The 25192-nt window shown below is 43.0% G+C and overlaps 1 protein-coding gene and 1 pseudogene across 1 annotated transcript; both read left to right on the top strand.

Annotated features, from left to right (window-relative positions):
* The first annotated feature begins 5557 nt into the window (after nucleotides 1-5557).
* Nucleotides 5558-6552, top strand: LOC144311261 (folate receptor alpha pseudogene; annotated as a pseudogene).
* Nucleotides 6553-7810: 1258 nt separating this feature from the next.
* PLET1 (placenta expressed transcript 1) lies at nucleotides 7811-21233 on the top strand. The gene is made up of 4 exons (XM_077893523.1): nucleotides 7811-8061; nucleotides 12561-12762; nucleotides 15087-15148; nucleotides 17580-21233. The coding sequence occupies exons 1-4, from the start codon at nucleotides 7881-7883 to the stop codon at nucleotides 17864-17866; spliced, it is 732 nt and encodes a 243-aa protein (XP_077749649.1). The 5' UTR covers nucleotides 7811-7880; the 3' UTR covers nucleotides 17867-21233.
* Nucleotides 21234-25192: the final 3959 nt, after the last annotated feature.

Genomic DNA, 25192 nt, shown 5'->3' with positions numbered 1-25192 from the left:
CCTAATTAGAGAACAGAAAAAAAAAAAAAGATTCAATATCACACTTATTGAGAAAGAGGTCTTTGAACACCAGCTCCTACTTAAATGCCAGTAATTCCTGCTTCTTGCCACAGTAACACAAGGCATTTCTGGATGTTCCTACACAAAGTAAATCTTTGTAGATCCCTGGTCTCCAGATTCTGGATATAGACATATCAGGGACATAGAAAGTGTGTTAATTTTAATTTTTTAAATTTGCCAAATAAGGACATTAAAAAAAACAAATAGATGAAAGGAGGGATTTACAACCTACAATCTACAATGACCATAATTTCACAACAGAAAGGACATTTTAATAACAAAATGTCAGAAAACTATAATGTTGGAAGAAAAGGCGAGCCCTTAAATTGATAAATTTTTATATTCTCTTTCAAAATCTCACCATTTTGTTCTCATCCTCCTATTCCATGAAAACAAAAGAACTGTCATCAGCCTGGAGTCACAATGAATGACTATAAGACAGGGTATTTTCCCCTAAAGCTGTGTGACATTAGACAGTTGACTTAGTGCCCCCCAATCCTAGTCTCCTGATCAAAGATGCAAATGAGACAATGTGGGTAAAGCACTGTGCTAACCCAACTGTGCCACCGACACACAATTTAGGACTAAATGAAGCTACCAATGTAACCAACAAGGAAAGGATAACAATTAATTATGGCAAGAGTACATTTATCTCTATAGTTCTATAAAATGCAAATAGACTAGTAAGAGTCCCAAATATATCACAAAGTACACATGCCTATTAATGTTAATTTACTATTAAAATTAAAATTAGGTAATGTTTTTAATTATTATAATGTAATAAATATTAAAATTAAAATGTATTATACCTTGACTTTGGTCCATCTGAATCTCAAATGCTAAGTAGGTGCAGGCATGTAATCGGTAGTAAAACTGTACAGTGAAGAAAACACCTGGCTGGGGCGAAGAGGTGGGCAGTGTGGTCTCAGCCCTGACACTGGCACTAAGTATGGCTATAGCCTTAGGAAAGTTTCACCTTTCTGTATTCAGTTTTCTCAGACATAAATGAGGAAGTTTGATTAAAGTGATCTCTTAGGGATGCCTGGGTGGCTCAGTGGCTGAGCATCTGCCTTTGGCTCAGGTCATGATCCCGGGGTCCTGGGATTGAGTCCCACATCAGGCTCCCCACAGGGAGCGTGCTTCTCCCTCTGCCTATGTCTTTGCCTCTCTCTCTGTCTTTCACGAATAAATAAAATCTTTAGAAAATAAAATAAAGTGACCTCTTAGAGCCAGTTCAGTTTGAAAATTCTTTTTTTATTTTATTTTATTTTTTATTGGAGTTCAATTTGCCAATATATAGCAAACACCAAGTGCTCATCCCATCAAGTGCCCCCCTCAGTGCCCGTCACCCACAGTTTGAAAATTCTTAATGTCATATACAATAGTGTGTTATCTCCCTGAGAATTTCTAAGCCTTGGAGAATGAGAAAGATGAGCTATATCTTCTAAACTGCTGGCTGCCTGATTGTCCTCTAAGGCATAAGGATTCACCCTATGGAATCCTCAAAAGTGCAATACCCAACACCCTGTTGAAAGCAAAGAGGGGCAGCCCAGATGGCTCAGTGGTTTAGCACCGCCTTCAGCCCAGAGCCTGATCCTGGAGACCGGAGATTGAGTCCCACGTCAGGCTCCCTGCATGGAGCCTGCTTCTCCCTCTGCCTGTGTCTCTGCCTCTCTCTCTCTCTCTCTGTTTCTCATGAATAAGTAAATAAAATATTATTAAAAATAATAATAAAAAATTAAAAATATAAAAAAGCAAAGAGTACAACCCAATTAGTCCCAAAGTCAACGTGTTGTCGTAAGTATCCACCATGGACAAACAAAGGAGATGCTGTAAACATTCTCCAGCCCTCTCCCTCTCCCTGGAGGCCCCTTCTCTTAGATTTGCACCCTGCTCTGCCCGGGGTTGCTAAGAACCACCATTTACTGAAGGCAGACGATGGCAGGCATGTAACCTTTGTTCTCTCTTAAACTTTGATACAATCTAAAACAAAACAAAACAAAAAAAAACCTTGAGACAATCTTGCAAGGTTTGTATTGTTAACTCCATAATATGACTTAAAGAATTGAGGTTCAGAACAGGTTAAAGACAGTCCAAGGTCACGACATGAGGGGCAGGATTCAAATGGGGGCTTCTGTGACTCTAAAACCTGTGGCAGTGCTGCATCCCTCACCTCTGACACACTTGGGAGATTAGATCAAAAACCAGCCTCAGGTTCCTGATCCCTGCATTCACCAGTGGTTGCTCCTGGGGAATTTCAGGGAACTTCTCTTTAGACTCCGACCTTAGGAAGACCAGCTGCTCTCTGCTGTCTGAAAGCTGTACTTCCTAGAGAGACAGAGATTGGAAGTGCCCACCACTTTCTGCATCATGAAGTCTCAGCATACAAGCTCTAGGCCAACTGGAAACTTCGGAGTACCCAGCACAGTCACAGAGCCCAGCTTTTCTGACTTTAGTAACTAGTCTGACATTCAGTCCCAACCTGGTTTACTCAGATCAAGGTGAGCTTTGCAAGGTGAGCTCCAGGGATTAGCTACATCTTAGTATCCTCTGGGATCCTGTTATAAATGAGAAGTCTCAGGCCCCACATTGGTCCCACTGAATCAAAATAATCAGAAACTGCATGTTTGCAAGATGCTCCACATGATTTGAATGCACATTCAAGATTTAAAAGCACTGTCCTAGAATCACCTATGCAGTTTTCAAAGAGTGTGAATTTCCAGGAACTAGAGTCCAAAATTAGAGAGAAACAGGTAGAGGAATATTGCAAAGTCCAAATACATGTTTGTTTGTTTTTTTAACTAGTTTTCTTGTGGTCTCCTATTCTCAAGAAAACTGAAGTCCTTTCTGGAAGCAATCAAAGATTAATTTTGTTTTGTCAACATATGTCCCTGCAGCCAACAGGCAGCTCCCTCCTCCCAGAAGCAACGTTGGTGAGTTCATATGGGCCATCTTTAGGGCTGAGCTCCACAATGCAGTAAATGAATGGAACAATTCTGCTTTATCACTTTTCTCTTCTGTCCCAATCCTCTGCCCCCAGTTCACAAGGAGGTTTACACTGTGATGTCCATATCAACAGCAAAGCTCCTATATTCTCTCTTCTTCTGACCTACTGCCTTAATCTGGTGTGAAAGAAGGAAGGAAAGTCAGAAGGGAGGGAACAAATCAACATGTGAACATGTGTTATACAGCTACTATGTGCCAGACCCATCTCATCCTCCAAAACAGTTTACATGTATTTCTCATTGAACATACATAAAAATATGTAAGATTGGTATTAATGCCCCAATTTTCAGAAGTGGAAACTAAAAGCCAGATAGGTTAAAACTCTCCCAAATTAAACAGGATCTAATATTAAAGTTTTGCTGCATTCCTTTTACTACCCCCAACTTGCTTACATATAATAGTATATAAGTAAAAACTTTTACTCAGATGTATTCCATACCATAAAATTGTTTAGTGGTTTTTAGTATAGTCACACAGTTATGAACTGTCACAACTATCTAATTCCAGAGCACTTCCATCAACCCAAAAAGAAACCACAAATCCGCACGCATGTGCGTGCATGTACACACAAACACACACACACACGTACACCCATCCCTGGAAAATACTTGGTCTCTGTCAGTTTGCCTCTTCTGGATATTTCATATAAGTGCTTTCATACCATTTGTGATCCTTTGTATCTAGCTTCTTTCACTTAGTATAACGTTTTCAAGGCTTATCCATGTTGTAGCATCTATCAATACTTTGTTCCTTTTTATAGCTGTCCATTGTTGGATATATCATAATTTTGTATCCATTCAAGAATTAATGGATACTTGGGTTGTTTCCACCTATTGGCTTTAGGAATAATGCTCCTATAAACATTTATGTACAAGTTTTTGTGCAGACATACATTTTCAATTCTCTTGAGTATATACCTAGGAGTAGAGTTGCTGGTTCCTATAATAGTAATTCTATGTTTAATTTTTTGAAGGATTGCCAAACTGTTTTCCAAATTGGCTACCTTCCCACCAGCAATGCATGAAGGTTACAATTTTTCTATATCCTTACCAACAGTTATTATCTGTCAATTAGCCATCCTAGTAGCTGTGAAGTGGTATTCTCTTTGAGGTTTTATTTGCATTTTCCTAATAACTAATAATGCTGAGCATCTTTTGTATTTATCTTCTTTGGAGAAAGTATTCATTGCCCATTTTTAAATTATGATACTTGTCTTTTTATTGTTGAATTGTAAGTGTTAAAAAAAAAAGAATTGTAAGTGTTCTTTATATATTCTGGGTAGTAGGCCCTTATCAGACAGATGATTTGCAAACATTTTCTCCCATTATTTGGGTAGTCTTTTTACTTTCTTGATAGCGTTCTTTGAAGAATGAAAGCTTTAGTTTTGATGAAATCCAATTTACCTATTTTTTCTTTGGTTGCTTGTACTTCAGGCATTCTTTTTTTTTTTTTTTTTTTTTACCTGTTTTTTCCCCTGAGTTTTATAGTTTAAGCTCTTACATTTAGGTTTTTGACCCCACCTTGAGTTAATTTTCTACATAGTATGATTTGGGGGTTCAATTTCATTTCTCTGCATGTGGATATCCAGTTGTTCCAGCACCATTTGTTGAAAAGACTATTCTCCCCACCCCCCATCAAATTGTCTTGGCAGCCTTATCAAAAAAAATCAATTAATTCTAAACGTATGAGTTTATTTCTGGACTCTTCACTCTAGTCCATTGATTTATATATGTCTATCCTTACACCAGTACCATGCTATCTTGATTATTACAGCTTAGTAGTAAGTTCTGAAATTTCAGTCAGTGTGAGCCTTCCAACTTTGTTGTTATTGTTGTTTTTTCAAGACCATTTTGGCTATTTTGGGTCCTGTGTCATAGTTTTCAGTATAGAAGTCTTACATTTATTTTGATAAATTTATTCTATATTTTTATTGAAAATCTTCAAGTTTGCTGATACTTTCTCTTGCTGGCTAAAATCTTTTGTTAAGCCCTTCTACGGAAATTTTCATTTTAGTCATCATACTTTTCCACAGTAGAATTTCTATTTGTTTTTTTAAATCATTTTTATCTCTTCATTAATATTCTTTATTGGGTGAAACATTATTCTCATACTTTCTTTTTACTCTTTAGACCTGCTTTCTTTTACTTCTTTGAATATATTTATAATATTTGAGATAACATCTTTATCTACTAGGTCTAATATCCAGTTTTCCTCGAGGACAATTCCTATTGATTGGGAGGTTTTCCTGTGTATTGACCATAGTTTCCTGTTCCTTTGCATGTCTTGTAATCTTTTGTTGAAACTGGACATTTAAAAAATATAATGTAGTCATTCTGGATGTGCAATACCTCTCCTTCCCAGGGTTTATTGTAGTTTCTGTTGGTTATTATTGTTTGCTGCGGTGGCCACTGCTGCTGCTGCTATTGTCTGTTTAGTGACTTTTATAAATTAATTCTAAAGGATAAAGCCAGAAGAGAGGCCTGAGGGGGTCTGATGGCCCTTCACCTGCTGAAGTCTTCTGAGGCCTTAACCCTCCCTGCCTGTCACAGGATTCAAGCCACTAAACCTCAGCTGTGCCCTGGAGGAGGGCAAGGGGAACTGTAGAGTGGAGCAGAAGCCTGAGCCAGACCAGAAACCACTTCCTCTCCCAGACCACAGCTCTTCTTTCAGAGACTGACATGGGCCACCTGGTGACAATGCAGATGCTGTTCCTTCTGGTGGGGGTGGCCGCAGTACGGACAGCATGGCCCAGAACTGAGCTTCTCAATGTCTGTATGGACACAAAGCACCACAAGGAAAAGCCAAGCCCAGAGGACGAGCTGCATAAGCAGTGCAGCCCCTGGAAGAAGAATTCCTGCTGCTTCACCAACACCAGCCAGGAAGCCCATAAGGATATTTCCTACCTGTACAGATTCAACTGGAACCATTGCAAATCAATGCCTGCAAAAAGGACTTCATCCAGGACACCTGCCTATATGAGTGTTCCCCCAACCTGGGGCTCTGGATTCAAAAGGTGAACCCAGGGCTGGCACAAGGAGCACATCCTGCACATAACCCTGTGCAGAGAGGACTGCAAGCAATGGTGGCAGGACTGCCGCACCTCCTACACCAGCAAGAGCAACTGGCAAAAGGGCTGGAACTGGACCTCAGGGTATAACCAGTGTCCAGAGAGAGCTGGCTGCCATCCCTTCCATTTCTACTTCCCCACATCTACTGCTCTGTGCAGTGAAATCTTGAGTCACTCCTACAAAGTCAGCAACTACAGCTGAGGGAGTGGCCGCTGCATCCAGATGTGGTTCGACCCGGCCCAGGGCAACCCCAACGAGGAAGTGGTGAGGTTCTATGCTGGGGCCATGAGTGAGGCTGGGCACTGTGTGCTTGGGCCTCTCCTGCTCCGCCTGGCCCTGATGCTGCTCTAGCTACTTAGCTGAGCTCCTTTTATCTCCTGATACCTGCACAGCTCCGCTCTGTTTGGGCCCCACAGCTCCTAGCTATTTACTTCTGTTCGTTGGCCAGGGATGGAGCTCTGAGAGTTGAATAAACCAGGCACCCACCATAAAAAAAAATAATAATAATTCTAAAGAAGTCTATCTTCTTTTCCATGTGTGGAGCACTGAAGGCTCTGCTGAGTCCACTTGGTAGTCAGCTAATAAAACCTGAGAATTCAGATTTATAGGCAATTTCCAGACACGTCACATAGTGACAATCCTTTGGAAATGAGGCTTTTTGGAGCACTCCAAGCCCATTCTGACCCCTTCCCTTCGCTGCTAGTTTGCCAGTCTGCATGGCTCCCATAGTGGCAAGGCTGTTGGTTTCTAAGGCTAGTGCAGAAGTGTAGTGAGAGGGGTGTAAATAAGCCAAGTTACAATGCCACCATGCTCATTGTGTTCAATGAGATTCAGCCATTTTTCTTTAAAAAATGCTTGTCAGATTTTTGTAAACCTTTGCTTAATTTCCAGAGTTCTGAAAAAGTTTATTTTGACTGTTTTTGTTCTCATTGCTTTTCTGGAGGAGGAGATTTTTCAGAGGCCCTTGTTCTACCATTCTGTATGTGCTTCTCTTGAAGAAACATTTATAAATATCATCTTGATTCAATTCTCCATTGTTTTGATTTCCTTTCTACTCACATAATACTCCTTCAGTGAGTAAATCATAAAAATCAGAGGAGAGATACAAGAAAACATATTTTCTAATTCTTTAAGTAGTTTCCTTGTACTATGGTGCTATGGAAGAATGTGTCAAGAGCAAGGTGGATCAAAGCTGTTTATTTCCAAAAAATAAATATAAATCCAAAGGCACAGTCTTCCTACATTTTATGCTAGTCACAAAAGAAACTGGGATTGGAGACATGTTCAATAAAGGAGAGCTAGAAAAGGATATGTAATATTCCAAGAAAATAGAGCTTTTATGCCTAAATTCCCTACAGGGAGTAGTGTGGTGCTTCTAAATGGGCCAAGTATGTGATTACTCAACTCTGAATTTCACTTTGCCAGCACTAAGCCTTTTCTCAACAGCTTTCTTCAAATAGCAGATGCTGAGATGAATGAGATGCAAAATAGAACCATGATCAGTACCTTCCCCTTCTTGAGCAAAACTGGAATTGTAAAGGGTCATGCTGACGAGTACCATGAGATTCACTCCTCGGTGATATCCTGCGCCAAATTCCAGACACCAGTTCATTTTAGGGAGGAGTGGGAAGGAGATTTGCATGTATGACTTCACACAGACGCTCCAGCCCTGGAGCATATAAACAGCTGCAGAGTCACAGGTATTACCCAGTACCGGGCCCAGCAGTTTCCAAACAGGTCAAGACCATGGCAGTCCTTAGCTCCATGCTGCTGCCACTCAGGCTGTTTCTATGCTTCGGACTGTTGTGTTCTTCGGCCAGCTCTGCAGATGACATTGACAGCTGCATGCTCTTCAGTGAGGTCACCACCACTGGCCAAGGCATCATGGCCAATTCAGATGTCTACGAAAGCAACACAAACTACACAGGTGAGGAGAAGCCATTCTCTTTGTTGTCCTTTGTCTTCTGAGGGGAGTTAACTAGAATTTCAGAGCACTCCCCCTCCACTCCTGCTCTCAATCATACAAAACATATGTTTTTGACCCAGATGGGAAATGGAGATAGAAACAAAGAAAGGGAATATGTGTGAGAGAGTTTGCTGGGTGGAACTGTTTCTGCTCTGTTCTCTGTGCAAATCTGAGCTGGGAGTCATTAAGTCCTGATACCCAGGTTAACTGAGCCCCAGTAAGAGCACACCTGCGGCAAATTCTCACACTTAAATAAAGTGGGCATTTTTATTGTTTTCAGGGATAATAAGTCCACCAAAGTGTGTGGTCTGTTCATCCATGTGATAAAACAATGCCACCATGGATGATGGTATGTTGCACAACACGGGGAGGCACTGTTTGCCTTTAGTGTGTGGGTGGAAACTCTAGTGAGCTAGGGAGGGAAAGTGTTCCTCTCACACCTTGTTTATGAGCAGCCCTGCAGCTGAGAGAAGTTAGGTTAGAAGTTAGGTTAGGTTAGAAGTTAGGTTAGAAGTTAGGCTCAGGGTTCCCCTGCTAATAAGGGGCAGAGCTAGCTCCTAAATCTCGGTCTTTTCTTCCCAATCCAAGGCTTTTCTTCGAAGTGCCTCGGAACATTTTACGAATATCCCATTTGGGATCAGCCACACCTGTAAGTCAAGACAGGTGCTTTCTGATTACTTTCATAATAACATTTAATATGATTACATGTATTCATGCATTTAGGTCTCGTGATAACCTGTTAGGCATATAACATACCATGGTTATTCCGGTTTCACAGATGAGAAAACAGAGGTAGAAGTGCTAGTCACTTGCTCAGGTCACAGAGTTCCTTACGGGATGGAGTTGGGATATGAACCAGAGCTGTCTAGTTTCAGATACCTGGCCCATAGATACTCTATGCCCCTCACTTATGGTAATGGGAGCTGAGACTCCTTACTACGTGCTGGATGCTGTTCTCTGGGTAAATGCTATTGTTTTCTCAGATGAGAACTGCAGCATAAGGGAGTTAAAGTTCTACCCAGGCCGTAGTGGGTAGCATTGTTAATATCTGAACCTAAGTAACAGCTGAGATTTGTCCAGCTCTGTTCAGCCAGGCTGTCTAGCTTCAGAGCCTGCTGTCTCACTACTGTGTCATCTTGTTCTCCTAGAGCACCAGGGTGATGTCCACACCCATGAACCATAGATTCCAGACTTGGGGCAGGAGAACAACTATTGTCTGTTTTCACACACTTGTCCCAGCTTGTCCTTCTTTCTTTTCTTCATGGGGTCTGTCACTAAGGGCTTCAGTTGTGACTTGGGTCACTGTATCCCACCCACTTCCACAGGCAGTGGATCTTGTCCTACCAAGCCAGGGAGGATAACCTTATAATTCAAGATGAGGACAAAAAAGCATAGGTGTGACCTCGCACACAAAGAAGGACCTGGGGGTTGTCAGAGGGACTGCTACAAAAGAGATCACAGACTTGGGACGTAAGATAACATAACACAAGGTGAGGGATTTTGCTGTTGAAATGGAAGGAAAAGAAACCCATCTTGTGAAGATGCTGTGGGGGAGATATGTAGAATGGGGGCCTTCTGAAAGTATCAAGATAGGAGAATGAACAGTCAAGAGAGGATCCATAAGACTCCTTGAAAGGGAACATGCTGGGTGAGGGGAAAATCAAACGTTTACAGAGGGGTTGGGTAGAGTAGAGAGAAAGGGAAAGGAGGAGGAGACCAACTCTGGTTCATTGAATGCCTACTTCGTGCCAGGCACTTCTCCAAACTTCATCTGACTTCATCTCAGAACAGAAATGTGCTAAAGCTCTATGATAAACTGAATCACTGTGTGAGTGATTTGAGAGTCAAAATCCTACGCTCACGGAGATGTGAAGTGCCAGACTCCACACCTAGGATTATACTACATAACAGGCTTCATGATTGCCTCGTACGAGTGTCATTGCAGGACAGCACTGGGACTCGAGACTTTTGGAGAGACTGGGTAAAGACCCACAGAAACCAACTGCTTCTCTTTATTTTGATTTTGAAATTTTTTTAATTTCAGGGTTTGTGTCTACATTGGTAAGTCATGCATAAATGGTTTGTCACATTCCACGGCACAAGTGCAGCTCAGGCAGGATCTTAGAAGAGGTTCCCTGGGTCTGTCTTGATATCAGTGAAAGAAACCCGCGACACAGTGACATTTATATTAAGCTTGTGCTGGGCAAGCATCCGCCTCCGTGGGCAAGATGGCTATAACCTGCTTGCCTTTTTCTTGAACCTTCATCTTTAAGGGCATTGTATAATACTGGGCACACAACTTTTTAAATTAATCCATGAGTAGTTATTTAGTGCCTTCCAGGTCTCCAGTGTTTGGCTGGCCACATATTGACATGGATGAAACCACAGTATATAGTACAGATAGAATGTAATTAAGTACTCAACTCTACAATAACAAATGTAAATGTTTCAGGAGTGAGAGGAAGGGAGGCTGAACTGGCCCAGAGGTGGAACATAGGCAGGGTCCTGGAGAGCAAGCAGGGATGGAATGTGTGATAAGGCAGGATTCCAGACATGAAAAGGCCAGGGGCTGGTTGGTGTGGGCCAGGTACATCTGCAGAACCAGAGGAGGGCTGGCTGCCCCTAGAGCAGAAGTGCGAAAAGCACAGTCCGTTAGGCTAGGAGGGTCATAAAAGCCATGTGTTGGGTATTATAATCAACAGAAGTGAACAAGGCAGAAATGTCTAGATTCTTTAGAAAGACAGGCACTTTGAAAGTTCTGGAGAGTACTGTGTCCTGATGGAAGTGCTGTGCATGGAATCTGATCTGGCTATGTCCTGAAGAGAGAAGGTAGAGGCCAGAAATCCAAGTGACAGATGCCTAGGAGGGAAAAGAGGAAGCTGGAATCCAGAAGGCAAGAAGGAGAGCAGAAAAAATGGCGAGACAAGAGTTTGCCCGTGGGAGGACTGACAGACTTGGTGCTCTCTGCAGGCCAGCACCACTGAGCACCATCCATCTCACCATTGTGCACACATCTAGAATTGTCAGCTTCTCACTGGGCAAGTCAGGGCCAGTGGGGTTTGGCTCAGCCTACCTTGATTGGCACAAACAGAACAGAAATGTTTTGTGCTAAAAAATAAATAGATAAATAACAATCGCAATTCATCTGACACCCATCATGTGTTAAAGTCTTACACTCTTCTCTGTGCTCCTCCCAGGAATGCTGTAAGATAAGGTAGTGTGATCTCCTTATAATGAGGGATGTCATCATCCCCAGACCTAGGACCAGACCTGCTGCAGAGTGGGCATTAGATATACACTTGTGGAGTGAGTAATGAACAATAAGGAAACAAAAGCTGAGGGATGAAATGACCTCTCCTAAGTGGGAGAGCTAAAATTCTTATTTAGAACTGGCTGATCCTACTGTGCTACCTGCTCGATTTTCTTTGCTTTGTAAAAAGAATCTTTGAATGAATTTTGGGTGGCTGACAGGGCCCTGGAGAATAACCCTTTAGCACTGAGAAATTCTTCCAGAAGGGATCTTCTAATGAAGGAAATGGACAGACTGAATGAAGTGTCCTCTTGAAGTTCCCTCTGTGTTACACATCAGAATACTGGAATCAGCCAGTGTGAATGAGGTCTCTGTGACCATACCCTAGGCTAAGTCAGCAGGAAGACTCACCTGACTGGGGAAGGTCAGGAAGCCCTAGGATTATATGACAGGTACTGAGGCTCAGAGACCCCACCCATTCCCTCATGCTCAACAACAGAGGCCAAGGGCATCAGTGTTTCTGGGACCAGGAAATGGACTCTGCTTTGACTTGGCACTATCGGTCCCTTTATGTCATGACACACTTCCCGGGGGGCCCACTTGATCCTTTCCCATGCATTGAGCCACCTCTTCCCATACTCCACTCCCCCTGAGAGAAGGGCAGAACAGGCTGTCCCCTTCATCTGGCAGACAGGAACCTGGCTCTGGAGGTTAAGAGCCAGCCAGGATCTCACCCCTGTGACACAACAAAACCAGAGCAGGCGCACATGTCTTCTTTTGTTTACCTTTTACTGGAGAAAATTTGGAGAACACAAAAATGCACAAGGAAGAAAATAAAAATAATGGATAATCCCACTACCAAGAAATCACCATAGTAAGATCTTATACTTCCTTCCAGACTTTTTTCTTCAACTTCATTTAAAATGGGATACAATGCCCAGAGCATGATCCTGGAGACCCATAATCAAGTCCCACGTTGGGCTCCCTGCATGAAGCCTGCTTCTCCCTCTACCTGTGTCTCGGCCTCTGTGTGTGTGTGTGTGTCTCTAATGAATAAATAAATAAAATCTTTAATAAAATAAAATAAAATGGGATACTATATGTACAACGCTATTGGTAACTTCCTTTTTCACACTGATGTTTGATTTCACTATCCTCATCCTGTCTGACTGCACAGATGGCTGATTGGTTCCTTACCCTTTCCCCCTAGTGTGGGTTCCTGTGAATGCCAACATCACCTCTGTGGTCCTGCGAGCAGTGGATGAGAACAACAACTCACTAGGCCTCTGGGAAAAAGTAGATGAGCTTTGCAACAACAGTGTCCTGTATCACCTGGAGAACCCGAGTGACGAGCTCTTCACAGCAAGCTGGGTATCTCCTAACTCCACGAACATAACCACAATCACGCTACAGTAAGAATCTATCTCTATGTGATTTACTTTGGGCTTTTACAACTGCAGATGGGGTTTATGCAGTTTTACACTGACCTTGGACAATTCAAAACACCCTAGACATGATGTGGAGAATTTAGTAGCTGAATTCCTTTTCTGCCTTTTCTCTGTCCTACCTTCTACCTACAGGAGTTCACACACATGCACAAACCCCCAGGCAGACTCATCATAGACAGAAAGCTCTGGTCACAGCTGTACGGTGGTTAAAGCCAAACAGGCAAAGAAACAAATGAAAACAAAACTTATTTGGGGAAAGAGACTTCAGGATAGGACCAGGCTCAATTCTGAATACAATGTGGGCAAGTGGGAATTATAGCCAAGAAGCAGGGTGGGAGTCACTGAGAGGAGACAGTTAAGGCCTTATAAGGGGGATTCTGGCTAAACTGACCTAACAGGATTCTTGCAGATAGCAGGCCAGGGCCCTCAGGTATTCCCTGGGAGTGGTAGAGGAGGAAGGACTAGGTATTCGGGGTAAAGGGTGAAAGGTACTTGCTCAACTAACTTAGCAGTGTTCCTACTAAAACTGGATTTTACAAGCAAGTGCACAGATAGGCTTGAGAAGGTTCTAGAGCCTGACAAAAGTTTAAGCAAAGATCTTTGTCACTAGCCATGCTGCTTGCTTCAAATTCTGGAGAATCATTTTTTAAAATACAGATTCATTTTGGAAACACCAAGTGTGATGATTGTGTCATAAAACTGGCTTCCTAGTGTCATACAAAATGGACATGCTCAGATTGTGAAGTGAAGCCACCTGGGGGCTTGCATTACACTTGAACAAAAAGACGTTCCTCTCAGCTAGCAATGTTATCCAGGTTACTTCAGGTGTCCATGTTGAGAGGCCCTCACACTTTCAGACTGCCACTTTGTACTGAAAGGGCAGGTCAAGCCATGTACCCTGGTCGTGTCCCCTGGGTCTCTGTGGACACTGGTGGTGATGATGCTATCAAGCCATCCTGCCTTCTCCTGCCAAAGGCCTGGTTGGACATAGCTGGCCCTAGAGAGGTAATTTTGCCCACAGTGACTTCGGAAAGTGGAAATCTAAGGGAGCTGCTACATTCCAGACTCAGGAGGACAGCAGCCTCTTCGAAGCCAGCAAAAATTAGTCCAGGCTATGACTTTGCTTTCTCTTACCTCCTTAAAGCCTTCACACTCCATGCTACAACAGATAAAAGGCCCAACTGTGACAACCTGCCACAGAAACAGCACATTCCCACCCACAGTGCAGTCTCCAGACCTCTCTTAAACTGCACTGGCCTCTCTGGTTTGGTCCCTACGCCTAAGAGGAAAGGGGAGCAGCATGTACGATGGGAGAACAGAGAGCAGGGAGCTCACTGTGCTGGGGTGGGGGGCCCAATGGGATGTGAAGAGGCTCCTGCCCACAGGGCTCCACAGTGAGTTTTGGGTAGGCAGGGTCTCTATGGAAATAATTGCAGATGTTGAACATCACTCCTCAAGAAAGCATTCCCTAAAGCCAGGTCAAGTTCCAGCTTCCTGTTTTCACTCTCATAGCTTCCACTGCTTTGTCATAACACATATCACAATTGGGATCTAATTATTTAACTTGTTTATTGATTGTTTTGTTTCAAGTCTGTCTCTCTGAAGAGACGGTAAAGTGCCACAAGGGTGAGAACCCTGCCTGTCTCCTCCACCCATGTCCCCTCGGCACCAAGCACGGTGACTGACTTGTGGCTGGAGCACTCTCATTAGTCAACTGTTCAAAGTATGAACAAGAGACTGAAATAATAACAGAACCACTGATCTAAGAACAGCACAACAAGCTGTACAGATTGTTTAATGAACATTAAGCACCTCCTATGCATCAGGCATTGCTAACAATAGAACCTGTCCTCCTGCTGTGGCAGGATTGGCTCACAGCAAGGCAGTGCAGTTGAGGGGCATGTCTCTCTAATGGAGCTCCATCTGGGTTAATGACAACAGGGAGATATGGCTTCACAGAGGCCACTGTTGAGTATATAGGCAGATGGGACCAGGCCGGAGACAATGGGTGGAATTGGCTTGAACAGTGACCAGGTGTGCGTTCCAGCCTGTGGGGAGTTCAGATGCTGAAGATGGTGGGGGGTGGGTGATGGACAAGAGCTTGACTGGAGCAAGACCACGGAGGATCTTAGTCAAGACAATATTGACCAGACCAACAATGATCTGTTGATTATGCTTGAGAGAACACTAAGGTTGGGATCCTCTGGGAAGGCAGAAAAGGGAGCTAGACTTGGGAGTTCCACAACTGAGAGCCTCACCATTATCTCTCATTGATTTACCCTCCACAGAGCCTTCGCTATTAATTTCTATGATGTGGCTACATTTTCTTCTCTGCAACTAGAAAGAAAAGGTAAGTTCTTCTGTGGTCTATTTACACATTTCCGTCAGCCTGGAAAATTACTTGATGAGGGCCCCAGAAGAATCTTCTAATCATGTGTTATCCAGATGTCAGTTGAGTTTCCTAATACCTGAGACCTACAGAAGACAGCTCGACCCTTTATCCTACACCCTGTAGGAAACAAAAGCCATTCCCAAGATTTTTTGCCAATTCCTAGGGGCCTCTAATTCTCACAGCCACCTGTGGCTCCAGACTCCTGCTGCCTCAGGAGCCATTATGTCCAATACCACATAGATGGATAAAAGAGTCAGCCCTTTAATTTCCACAAAGAATTCCCATTCGCACAAAGCCTTCCTAGGTATAGCAGACTCTAACCAAGGGGCTCAAGGGGAAGAAGGGGAGATTTGCACAAAGAAGCCTTAATAGTGTAGAAATGCTCATACTTTCCTTAGTTCTCAGAGTAGCCTCTGGCCACCACCACTACCACAAGGGATTTCCACTGACCTTTCATAAGTTGTCGTCCCCAACTTCCAATTATCCTGAAGTTCCTTGTCCTTCTCCTCCCTTCTCTGTTGTCTTCCTTCTCTCTTGCCTCCTTCTAGGGAGCTGAAACAAATTCAAGAAACTGAGGTCCAGGAAAGACCGGTAACTTGTCTGAAACCACAAAGAAAGTAAATGGAGAAACTAGGACTCATAGCCCACATCTTACACTTTCCTCTCACTTTTCTTAGACTTACATCAAAATTATAAAGGCAATCATTTTTAAATATTCATTTATTTACTTGAGGGGGGGAGAAAGAGAGAGAGAGAGAGAGAGAGTAGGAGAGTAGGAATAGGGGCAGAAGGGTAGACAGAGAAGCTGACTCCCCACTCAGCAGGGAAGCCTGAAGCAGGACTCGATCCTAGGACCCTGAGATCATGACGTGAGCCAAGGGAGACACGTAACCAACTAGGCCACCCAGGTGCCCCAATAATCTTTTATTCTTAATGAAGTTTTTAAATACAAAGTTCAATCAAGAACAAGAAACATTGGTCTTTCTCAATGTCCAGATAACAGATCTTCCTTGGGAGCCCCCCAGTACTGAAATACGTGCAGCATGCTGCCCATCTTCCTGCTGGCCATACACTGCAAATACAGTCACAAGGGATATCTATTTTCAACAATAAATTTTAAAGTGTTTCTGCCTAAGGAAACTATTACATGAATGCCTTCATGGCTTCCTTGGTGGTTTCCCTCTGTGAAAAGACTGGGGTGTTATTTTCTTCCTGAAGGACATTTTCAAGATGAATACTCATGTAAATGCTAAGAAAGAAAAAAAGAAAATGTTTGTTTCCAATCAGGATTCCTTAGGTCCACACTAATAAAATCCAGTTTAAAAAAAAAAAAAGGAAGGAAGGAAGGAGTTGTGTTCAGACTCTGTGGCTCAGTGGGATATTGGTGAAACATCTGCCCTGGGAAACACTAAATGAGTTAAAACAATGCCTCGTAACTGGTAGGCACCCTCCCGCCAGGGTAGAGTGCCTGGGCCTGAGCAAATCATGGGACTTCTCTCTCCTCTTTCCATATAGTTCTCTTTGATCCACATACTCTTGGAGGCATCATAACAAAGCTCCAGTTTTTCCAGGATCAGCCCCTGGCCTGGTTCTCTCCAACTCTCTGCAAGGCAACCTCAGAAAACCAAAGGATGGTCAGACCCCTGCACAGGACAATAAGCAGTGCCTCTGAAACCATAGAAAGAGATTCAGGGGGCAGCCTGGGTGGCTCAGCGGTTTAACGCCGCCTTCAGCCCAGGGTATGACCCTGGAGACCCAGGATCGAGTCCCACGTCAGGCTCCCTGCATGGAGCCTGCTTCTTCCTCTGCCTGTGTCTCTGCCTCTCTCTCTCTCTCTCTCTCTCTGTGTCTCTCATGAATAAATAAATAAAATCTTTAAAAAAAAAAAAGAAAGAGATTCAGGGGTCTGGATGGGGCCTCCAAGCACCTGCTTTAGAGTGGGGGTAGCTGTCCTCAGGTCTGGATGATATCTAGTTCTTATCAACTTTATGTGCAACCTTTGAAATTAGTAAGGAAAAATCTGTGCCATTCTGGATCATATTTGCACTGATTGATCTAATATAACATTAAGGACATGAAGACATTTGAGGACAGACTACCCACCCAACAATAAATTCAGTAGTTGTATAAACTCCTCCCCTCCCCCCCATAGGATTGGATAGACCTTAAGGGTAGAGAGTGTTTCTTATTTGTTTTTTCTTCCTTGACGTTCTGTACTCCCTAGTTTTCCTCCTCTTTTACATACACTTGGCCACTGAGACGTGTTGACTGAAGTTTGCTCATGAATTTCTGGCTCTGGCCTTTTGTCAGATTAGCCTCCTTTCTCTAGTGTCTCCCCCTCCAAAAGAGGTCCTAATGCCATTGTGTTTTGTTTTGTTTTGTTTTCCAGGCACAACCACCTCCCAGATCTCAACAACCAGGACAACCTCACATCCAACCCCAACAACAAAACATATCTCCACAACAACCCCACACTCAACCCCGATAACAAAACACATCTCCACAACCACAACAACCCTACAATCAACTCCAACAACAGAACACATCTCCACAACCAAGACAACCCCACACCCGATCCCAAGAACAACCAACTTGGCCAACAGAACCTTCCTCTGCCCCATCACAAGTGCCATTCAGATCCTCCTAGTCTTTCTCACCAGCAAACTCCTCTCCTAGAAGGAAGCTAGGAGAATAATTGGTCCTGCGCCCACTGCATCCTCCTACGTTCAGTCTCAAGCCAGTGCTCTGATAGGTGTGCAAATGAAGACTCTACATTCTCAAATGTACAACTCTACTGCCACTGCTTTGGACCAAAACAGAGACCTGGAGGTCACTTGGTGGAGAGGGTAGCTAGTCCACTCACTGGTGGACTCAGGGCACACAGATGTTCAACTGGATCTCTCAGAACATTAATTAGGCTTTTTGTTAACTACTTAGACCTGGTCTGGGTGTAACCCAGAATTCCGACTCTTGGTATCACAAGCTGACAGCCAATTCCATGGCCAGTGTAAACTTTTGTTCACTGTCAAATATTCCTCTACACCTGAGTCTCTGAGGGATAAAAAAAAAAACAAAAAAAAAACCTTTCTTCACTTTCAAGATGACCTCAGATTTCTGACCAACCCCACTCAGGCTACACAGACCTTCTGTGTCTCATGTCACCCAACAAGGGAAGGAAAAATGATTAGCCTTGATTAGCCTTGATGTTATTGGTCATACCAGTAGTATGTGAAGGGCTAGAAAACAGGAATGTACCATGTCTGAGCAACCAACCATAGGGAAATATTATGGTATAAATAGATTATTTCCTATGGCGTACCAAATAAGCTATACTTCAAACAAGAATAATGAATGTGTTAAATTCAAGTATGTCTTTAATGAGTGATTACTCTAACTTAAAGTACAACCTGGTGTCTAATTTTATTCATGTATGTGAACATTTAAAAAAAATTAAAAGAATGGTGGGAGTGTATATTTTCAAAGCCAGATCTAAGGGTAGAGTTTTACCAATTTTACTTTTCCTCAGTATAAACTGGTCATTTTTCCCCTAATGGTAATTCCCACTAAGAAATGGGCAAAATATTTAGAGCACTCATAATACAATGTAAAACTAACAGAAGTGTGAGATTTCCAGTAATATCCTGGTAATAGGCAACAGTTTTATTTTAATAATTATGCTGAATTCCAGGATGCCAACATCCAGGAACGAGTCTTCTTTGGGGGCAGGTTCTGTCAACTTCTTCTTCTTCCCTGTGAATAGGTCACACTTTCCTACGTGCGGGTCTTTAATTTTTGTTAAGAACTGGACGTGTTAAAGGTTATAACATGGTGGTTCTGGCAATCGGGCTCAGCCTCCTCTCCAGGACATGCTGCTGCTTGTTGCTTGACTTTTCTCAACTATTTCGTGCAGACTGCATTCCTTGTTGAGTGTGGTCATTGACATCGCTTTTCTGTTATCTCAGTAGCAAGCCAGCTACCTGACAGATTTTCTTAAATTTCAAAATTTAGCAGCTTCTTTCCTCATTAAGCATTCCTCTAATAGCTGGAAGTTTTCTTTTCTTAGATCCTAGACTGCTGAGAAAGTTCACTCTGACAGTCTTTACCAGCTTAAAGGTTGCTGCGGTGGAGTGACAGATTCCTGGAGCGCCTCATCCTGCCATTTTCTATGACATCATTTGGTAGCTGTTATTAGTACTGCCAGGCACTGTGCTAAGCGCTTTGAGTGCACCATCCCATTTAATCGTCAGGACAATCCTAGAAGATATAGCTGTTTTACAGATGAGGACACTCAGGCAGAGACAGAGAAATCATTTGTCCAGAGTTGCTCAGTAAGTGGTGAGGCTGGGTTGTGACCACTTCAGAGCCTGCAGCATCAACCAGGATACCTGAAGGGCCCCCTGCGTGGCTTCTGCATCCCCCAGCACCCCCCAGGAAAACCTGCCCCCCAGGGTCCTATGATAAGGACAGGGTACAGGTGTTACTCATGGACACAAGCTCCAGCAGTGCTCCTCCACACCCACTCCCTGCTGCCACCTCTGAGATAAGCTGCAGTGAGCCCTGACCCAAAAGCAAGGGACAAGCTTCATATTTATCCATCATGGCTCAGCCTGGCTACATCTCAGGTTCAGTGTAGAAGTTGGGACAACTATTGGGGCCTCAGTAAAAACACTCTCAAGCTGGAAACTTTGAGACTCAAAGAAATCTGGGGAGCTGAATGCAGACAATGCAGCACAGAGGCAGTTACACAAGGCCATTGGATTCACAGGCGGGGAACATGTGAAGTTCCAGCTCTCCTGCTCAGAAAGAAGGGGGACCTTCTGCTCCGGTTTCTCATCTGTTCCATACAGGGTTGGTCTAGGTGGCATCTGAGCCCTCTTGTGGGTGGGTCTCCATTTTGATTTCTCTGTCACATCCACACCTAGTTCTCAAAGTTGAGTCAGAGGTGGTAAGGCAGTGTGGCTCGATGCCATGTGTGATTGATGAGCAGAGGCTGCTGGGAGCCCTGTGGAGGAAGACGTGAAAGCCAGGCTCAGAGAGTGTTTGGGTGCCAGGATGGCTTAGTCAGTTAAGTGTCTGCCTTCAGCTCAGGTTATGATCTCAGGTCCTGGGATCGAGCCCCACGTTGGGCTCCCTGCTCAGTGCGGAGTCTTCTCCTTCCCCCGCCAACTCATGCTTTCTCTCTCTCTCATTCTTTCTCTCAAATAAATAAATCTTAAAGAAAAAAAGAAAAAAGAAACAGTGTCGTATTCAACAATGTTATCTCCCCTGCGCTCAGGAGGTCAGACTGAAGTGGCAGGGCTTCCTGGCATCTGCCGTCCTTGCTCTTTCTTGAGAGAATCCAGTGAGTGGCCAGCAGAACCAGAGTAGAGGGATAGACAAGTATGGACATTCACCATCTAGGAACAGGCTAATCCTGATCCTCACTGATGAGAAGGTGACCAACCACAAGGAAACAGACATATAGGATCTTCAAGGAAACTCACAGGGCTGCACCTGGTGCAGAGAAGAAAGAGGTGAACAAAAGATGGACTATTTCCACTCCCACACTCACTTACCCAACCTTGTTCTTCCACTTTTACGTTTTCTTGTTTGCGGCTTCATGTTTTGTGAAATCCAACGTGGGCTTATCCTTAGTTGGAAACAGCAACCGCCCATCCATTGAAGGGAAGTGAGCTTCTGTGCTGAGGAAGTAGGAAAGGAAACTGCAAAAAAAAAAAAAAAAAAAAAAAAGAAAGGAAACTGCTGTCTTCCAAATCCTGGTACCTTGAAGACCTTCACACAGCAGGAGGAGTCTGAGCCCAGCTAGTGGTCCAGCTATCACACCGACCATGCAGAGCAGGGAAAACGTTCACAACAGGCAGAACACGCAGATGTCATCTTACTATCTATCAACCTCCACATTAGTTTTGAAAATAAATGTTTAAAAATATTAATAATGAAGTAAAAAAAAACTTTATTATTTCACACAAGGGGCAGTTTGGCAATTGTCTTAGAAAATAAACTCTGAAAAAAAAAAAAGAAAATAAACTCTGAGGACAGACCACCTGAGTTTAATTCATTTAATTTTACCCTTTATTAGTTGTGGGACCTTGTACACATTACTTACCTTCTGTGCGACTCAGTTTCTCCATCTGTAAATTAGGGAGAAATATAGTAGCTACCCACAGGCCCTTGTGGAGATTAAGTCAGTTAATACATATAAAACATGTGGAGGGGATCCCTGGGTGGCGCAGCAGTTTAGCGCCTGCCTTTGGCCCAGGGCGCGATCCTGGAGACCCGGGATCGAATCCCACGTCGGGCTCCCGGTGCATGAAGCCTGCTTCTCCCTCTTCCTGTGTCTGCCTCCCTCTCCCCTCTCTCTCTCTCTCTCTCTCTGTGACTATCATAAATAAATAAAAAATAAATAAATAAATAAATAATTTATTAATTTTAAAAAAAAAAGCATGTGGAACAGTACCTGGCACAAACTAAGCATATATAATTATCTAATGCCTAAAAGGGCATCACAAATGATATACTGATGTGCAAGAAAGCCAAGTATTGTACCCATATAAATATGTGCAAATAAAATGGTACCTATTACAAGGATTATAAGTACGAACATGTAACTCTTTTTTTTTTTAATATTTTATTTATCCATGAGAGACACACAGAAAGAGGCAGAGACATAGGCAGAAGGTGAAGAAGGCTTCCTACAGGGAGCCCAATGCAGGACTCAATCCCAGGACCCCAGGATCACAACCTGAGCCAAAGGCAGATGCTCAACTACTGAGCCACCCAGGTGCCCCACTAGGTCCCCACTAACGTGTAACTCTTACAAGAAATGGTTCATGTCCAACTTTCCAGTCTTTCTCCACAGCCCCATCGCCACCCTTCAAGCTTCTAAGTAAAATGCCTCCTTGTGTGCTGGGTCTGTTCCTTTCTACAGAGAAACTAAACTGTTGGTGAGGGGTTTAATTCTTCTACATAATAGTTAAGAGAGAGGGTGGAGAAGAAAGAGAGAAGCCAAGTTCGGGATGAGTATTGTGGGGGCTGAGATGGAAGGGAGCCTCTGCAGGCCGAGCGGAGGCTAAGGGATTTCCCAAGAGCTGCTCTAGGTTACAAACCGGTTACCTCTTCATGTCCTTCAAGGCATACAAGTGAAAATAAGAATTATTTTACTTCTGATGGCTGAAATGTATTTCTTTGACTGCAGCTCAGCAGTGAAACTGGGACATATGGACCACCCCCCCCCACCCTGCTTTTATATACGTTATGTCCGTGTATATAGATAGAATGAAGTTAAATATATATACCTGATAGAAGTGGGGAATAACTTCTGCAAAAACCCACACATTTATATATGCATATGCATAAAACCTGTATGTAAAAATAGACTTTAGGTTCAGATGCTTGAGTTCAACAAATTCAAAAAGCCTTTGGCTAAAGGAACAAAATATGTAGATAGTACATTTAAAGAGCTTGGGAAAATTTTTTAATTGTTAATTGAGTCTTTTTCTCCTTTCTCTATTTCTTTTCTTTCCTTTCCTTTTTTTTTTTTTTTCAAGCCAAACAAATTTAGGTTCAAATCCCAGCTCTTCCACCTAATGAGTAACTTTGAATAAGACCCTTCATCCCCTTAGACCCCAGATTTCTCCGTGGACTGGAGCCTCCTCCCACCTCACAGAGCCATAGTGATGGAGATGCTGGACACAGAGTGGTGAGCATAATGTTAAGCCAATCAATACCAACAACCTTAATTTGGTTAACAACACAATCTCCATGAGGATGGAAAACATTATACCCCACAATCTGGTTCAGTTGCATACTTTTTTTTTTCCTTTTCTAAATAGTTTTCTAGAATGGAGAATGGAGCCTTGACCAGTGTTGCCACAGATCTATTTTTTGCAGATCTACACTCTGCAAAAAATCCTGCTTTTAGGAGCCAACCAGATGGAATGATAAAAAGCATTGTTTGTGATACCAGCTGAGGCTCTCTCTGCCTGGGGCAAACCTACTCCCCACTAATCTTCCCACCAATCTTTATGGTTTATCCTGCCATTAAAGGGAGTACCTTGTCCGTGAGCACCTAAGGGCAGCTACCAAATGATGGTGTGGCCATGAGGATACAAATTTACTAAAAGATCCTTGATTCAGAAAGCTGGCTTGTCTTTAGTTAAGGTAGTAGTTGAGGACTAAAGTAATTCTTACTCACAAATGGAAATAGAAAATCTCCAGGAAGATAAAATCAGTCATATAACCAAGTCTGGAGAAATACTTAGGGGGTTTTATTTTTATTTTGTGGTGGTTGTCTTCTAAATGGAAATACATAAAGAATAACACCTATGGGAAGTATCCTCGAAATTTCAGTATTAAATCTCAAAATGTTTACCTAACCAGGTTCAACCTGTTCTTTGGAGATGGCAGGCGATTTCACACATTCAATAACTAATTATTCAGCACTTGCTGGGTAGTGGGGCTCTAGGCTAGGTTCTGGCGAAACGAGAGTAATAAGGCAATGTGACATCTCCATGATCAGGAAAGACAGTAAACCAGTAAGCAAATAAATGAGACAAAAGGAAATATAGGTAAAAGTTTTGAGACTGCGAGAAAGGGGAGTATATAGGAATTACAACAGAAAATAACAAGGTGGCCAAGGAAGGCTTCTGCAAGAGGGGGATCTTTTGGCTGGGATCTGAGAATGATCGGTTTTATAAAGAGGTGGGAGGTGGGGGTGAGGGGGCAGCATTCCAGGCAGAAGGGCAGAAAATACATAGATCTTGAGGTAGGAATGAAACTGATGTGCTTTAGGACTTGAAAAAAGGCCAGTGTGACCAGCTCTCCAGATGGAGGCTGTGGAGAACCAGTGGCTGGGTCATATGAAGCATAAAGTTTCGGTTCTGTTTTAAAATCAAGAGAAAGCTTTCAACCGGTAATAGGAGGGAAGAGAGAACTAAAGAAATATGGAAGAGAACCAAAGGGCAAGCAGGAGACCAGCAAAGAGGCCATGTCAATAATCCAGGCAAGAAACAAGGGCAGTTTGGCTGGGGGCAATGACACTGAAAATGGAGAGATAGACAAAAATCATTGCATATTTTATTTTTTAAAAGATTTTATTTATGTATTCATGAGAGACACACAGAGAGAGAGAGAGGCAGAGACATAGGCAAGGGAGAAGCAGGCTCCCTGTGGGGAGCCCAATGTAAAACTCGATCCCAAGACCCCAGGATCACAACCTGAGCAAAAGGCAAACACTCAACCACTCAGCCACCCAGGTGCCCCAACACTGCATTTTTTTAAAACATTTTATTTATTTATTCATGAGAGACACAGAGAGAGAGAAGCAGAGACATAGGCAGAGGGAGAAGCGGATTCCTTGTGCTTAGGAGGGGCATAGAAGGGAGCCCCATGCGAGACTCGATCCCCAGACCTGGGATCAGGACCTGAACTGAAGGCAGACACTCAACCACTGAGCCACCCAGGCATCTCTAACATTGCATATTTAGAAGTAGAACCAATAGAACTTTCTGATGATTAGAAATAACTGGTAGGAATCCATGACAATACCCAGATTTCTGGCTTGAAAAAAAAATGGATGGTAGCAGCATTTTCAGGGAAGACTGGCAAAGAATAAAATCTAAAGGAGGAAATTGGGATTTCGTTTTAGGAAATGTTAACTTTGAGATGTCCGTGTAGCACCTCGCTACCCAAAGGTTCTCTCTGCAGGCAAAGTAAACCTTTAAGAGGTGAATCACAACACTAGCCCTTCTATTTCTTCAGGTTGTCATCAGCCACAGTGATATTTGTGAAAAGTGAAAAGGATTTTTATACTGAGTTCATACTTTCACTAAATTGGGAGTTTTCATTAATAAACTGGCTGCTTGAAGGTGAACTTGGGCTGACATGCTGAGGATTTGTTTCTTGGGCATCTTGAAGTATACAAGCCTGGGATGTCATTTCTTTAGCCAACCGGGGGAAAAAAAAAAAAAAGGAAAAAAGAAAGAAAAAAAAAAAAGGTCAGTG

Source organism: Canis aureus, chromosome 3 (assembly GCF_053574225.1).
Source record: "Canis aureus isolate CA01 chromosome 3, VMU_Caureus_v.1.0, whole genome shotgun sequence".
Lineage (NCBI taxonomy): Eukaryota > Metazoa > Chordata > Mammalia > Carnivora > Canidae > Canis > Canis aureus.
The sequence above is the reverse complement of the archived record's forward strand: the minus strand, read 5'-3'. Positions and strand labels throughout refer to the sequence as shown.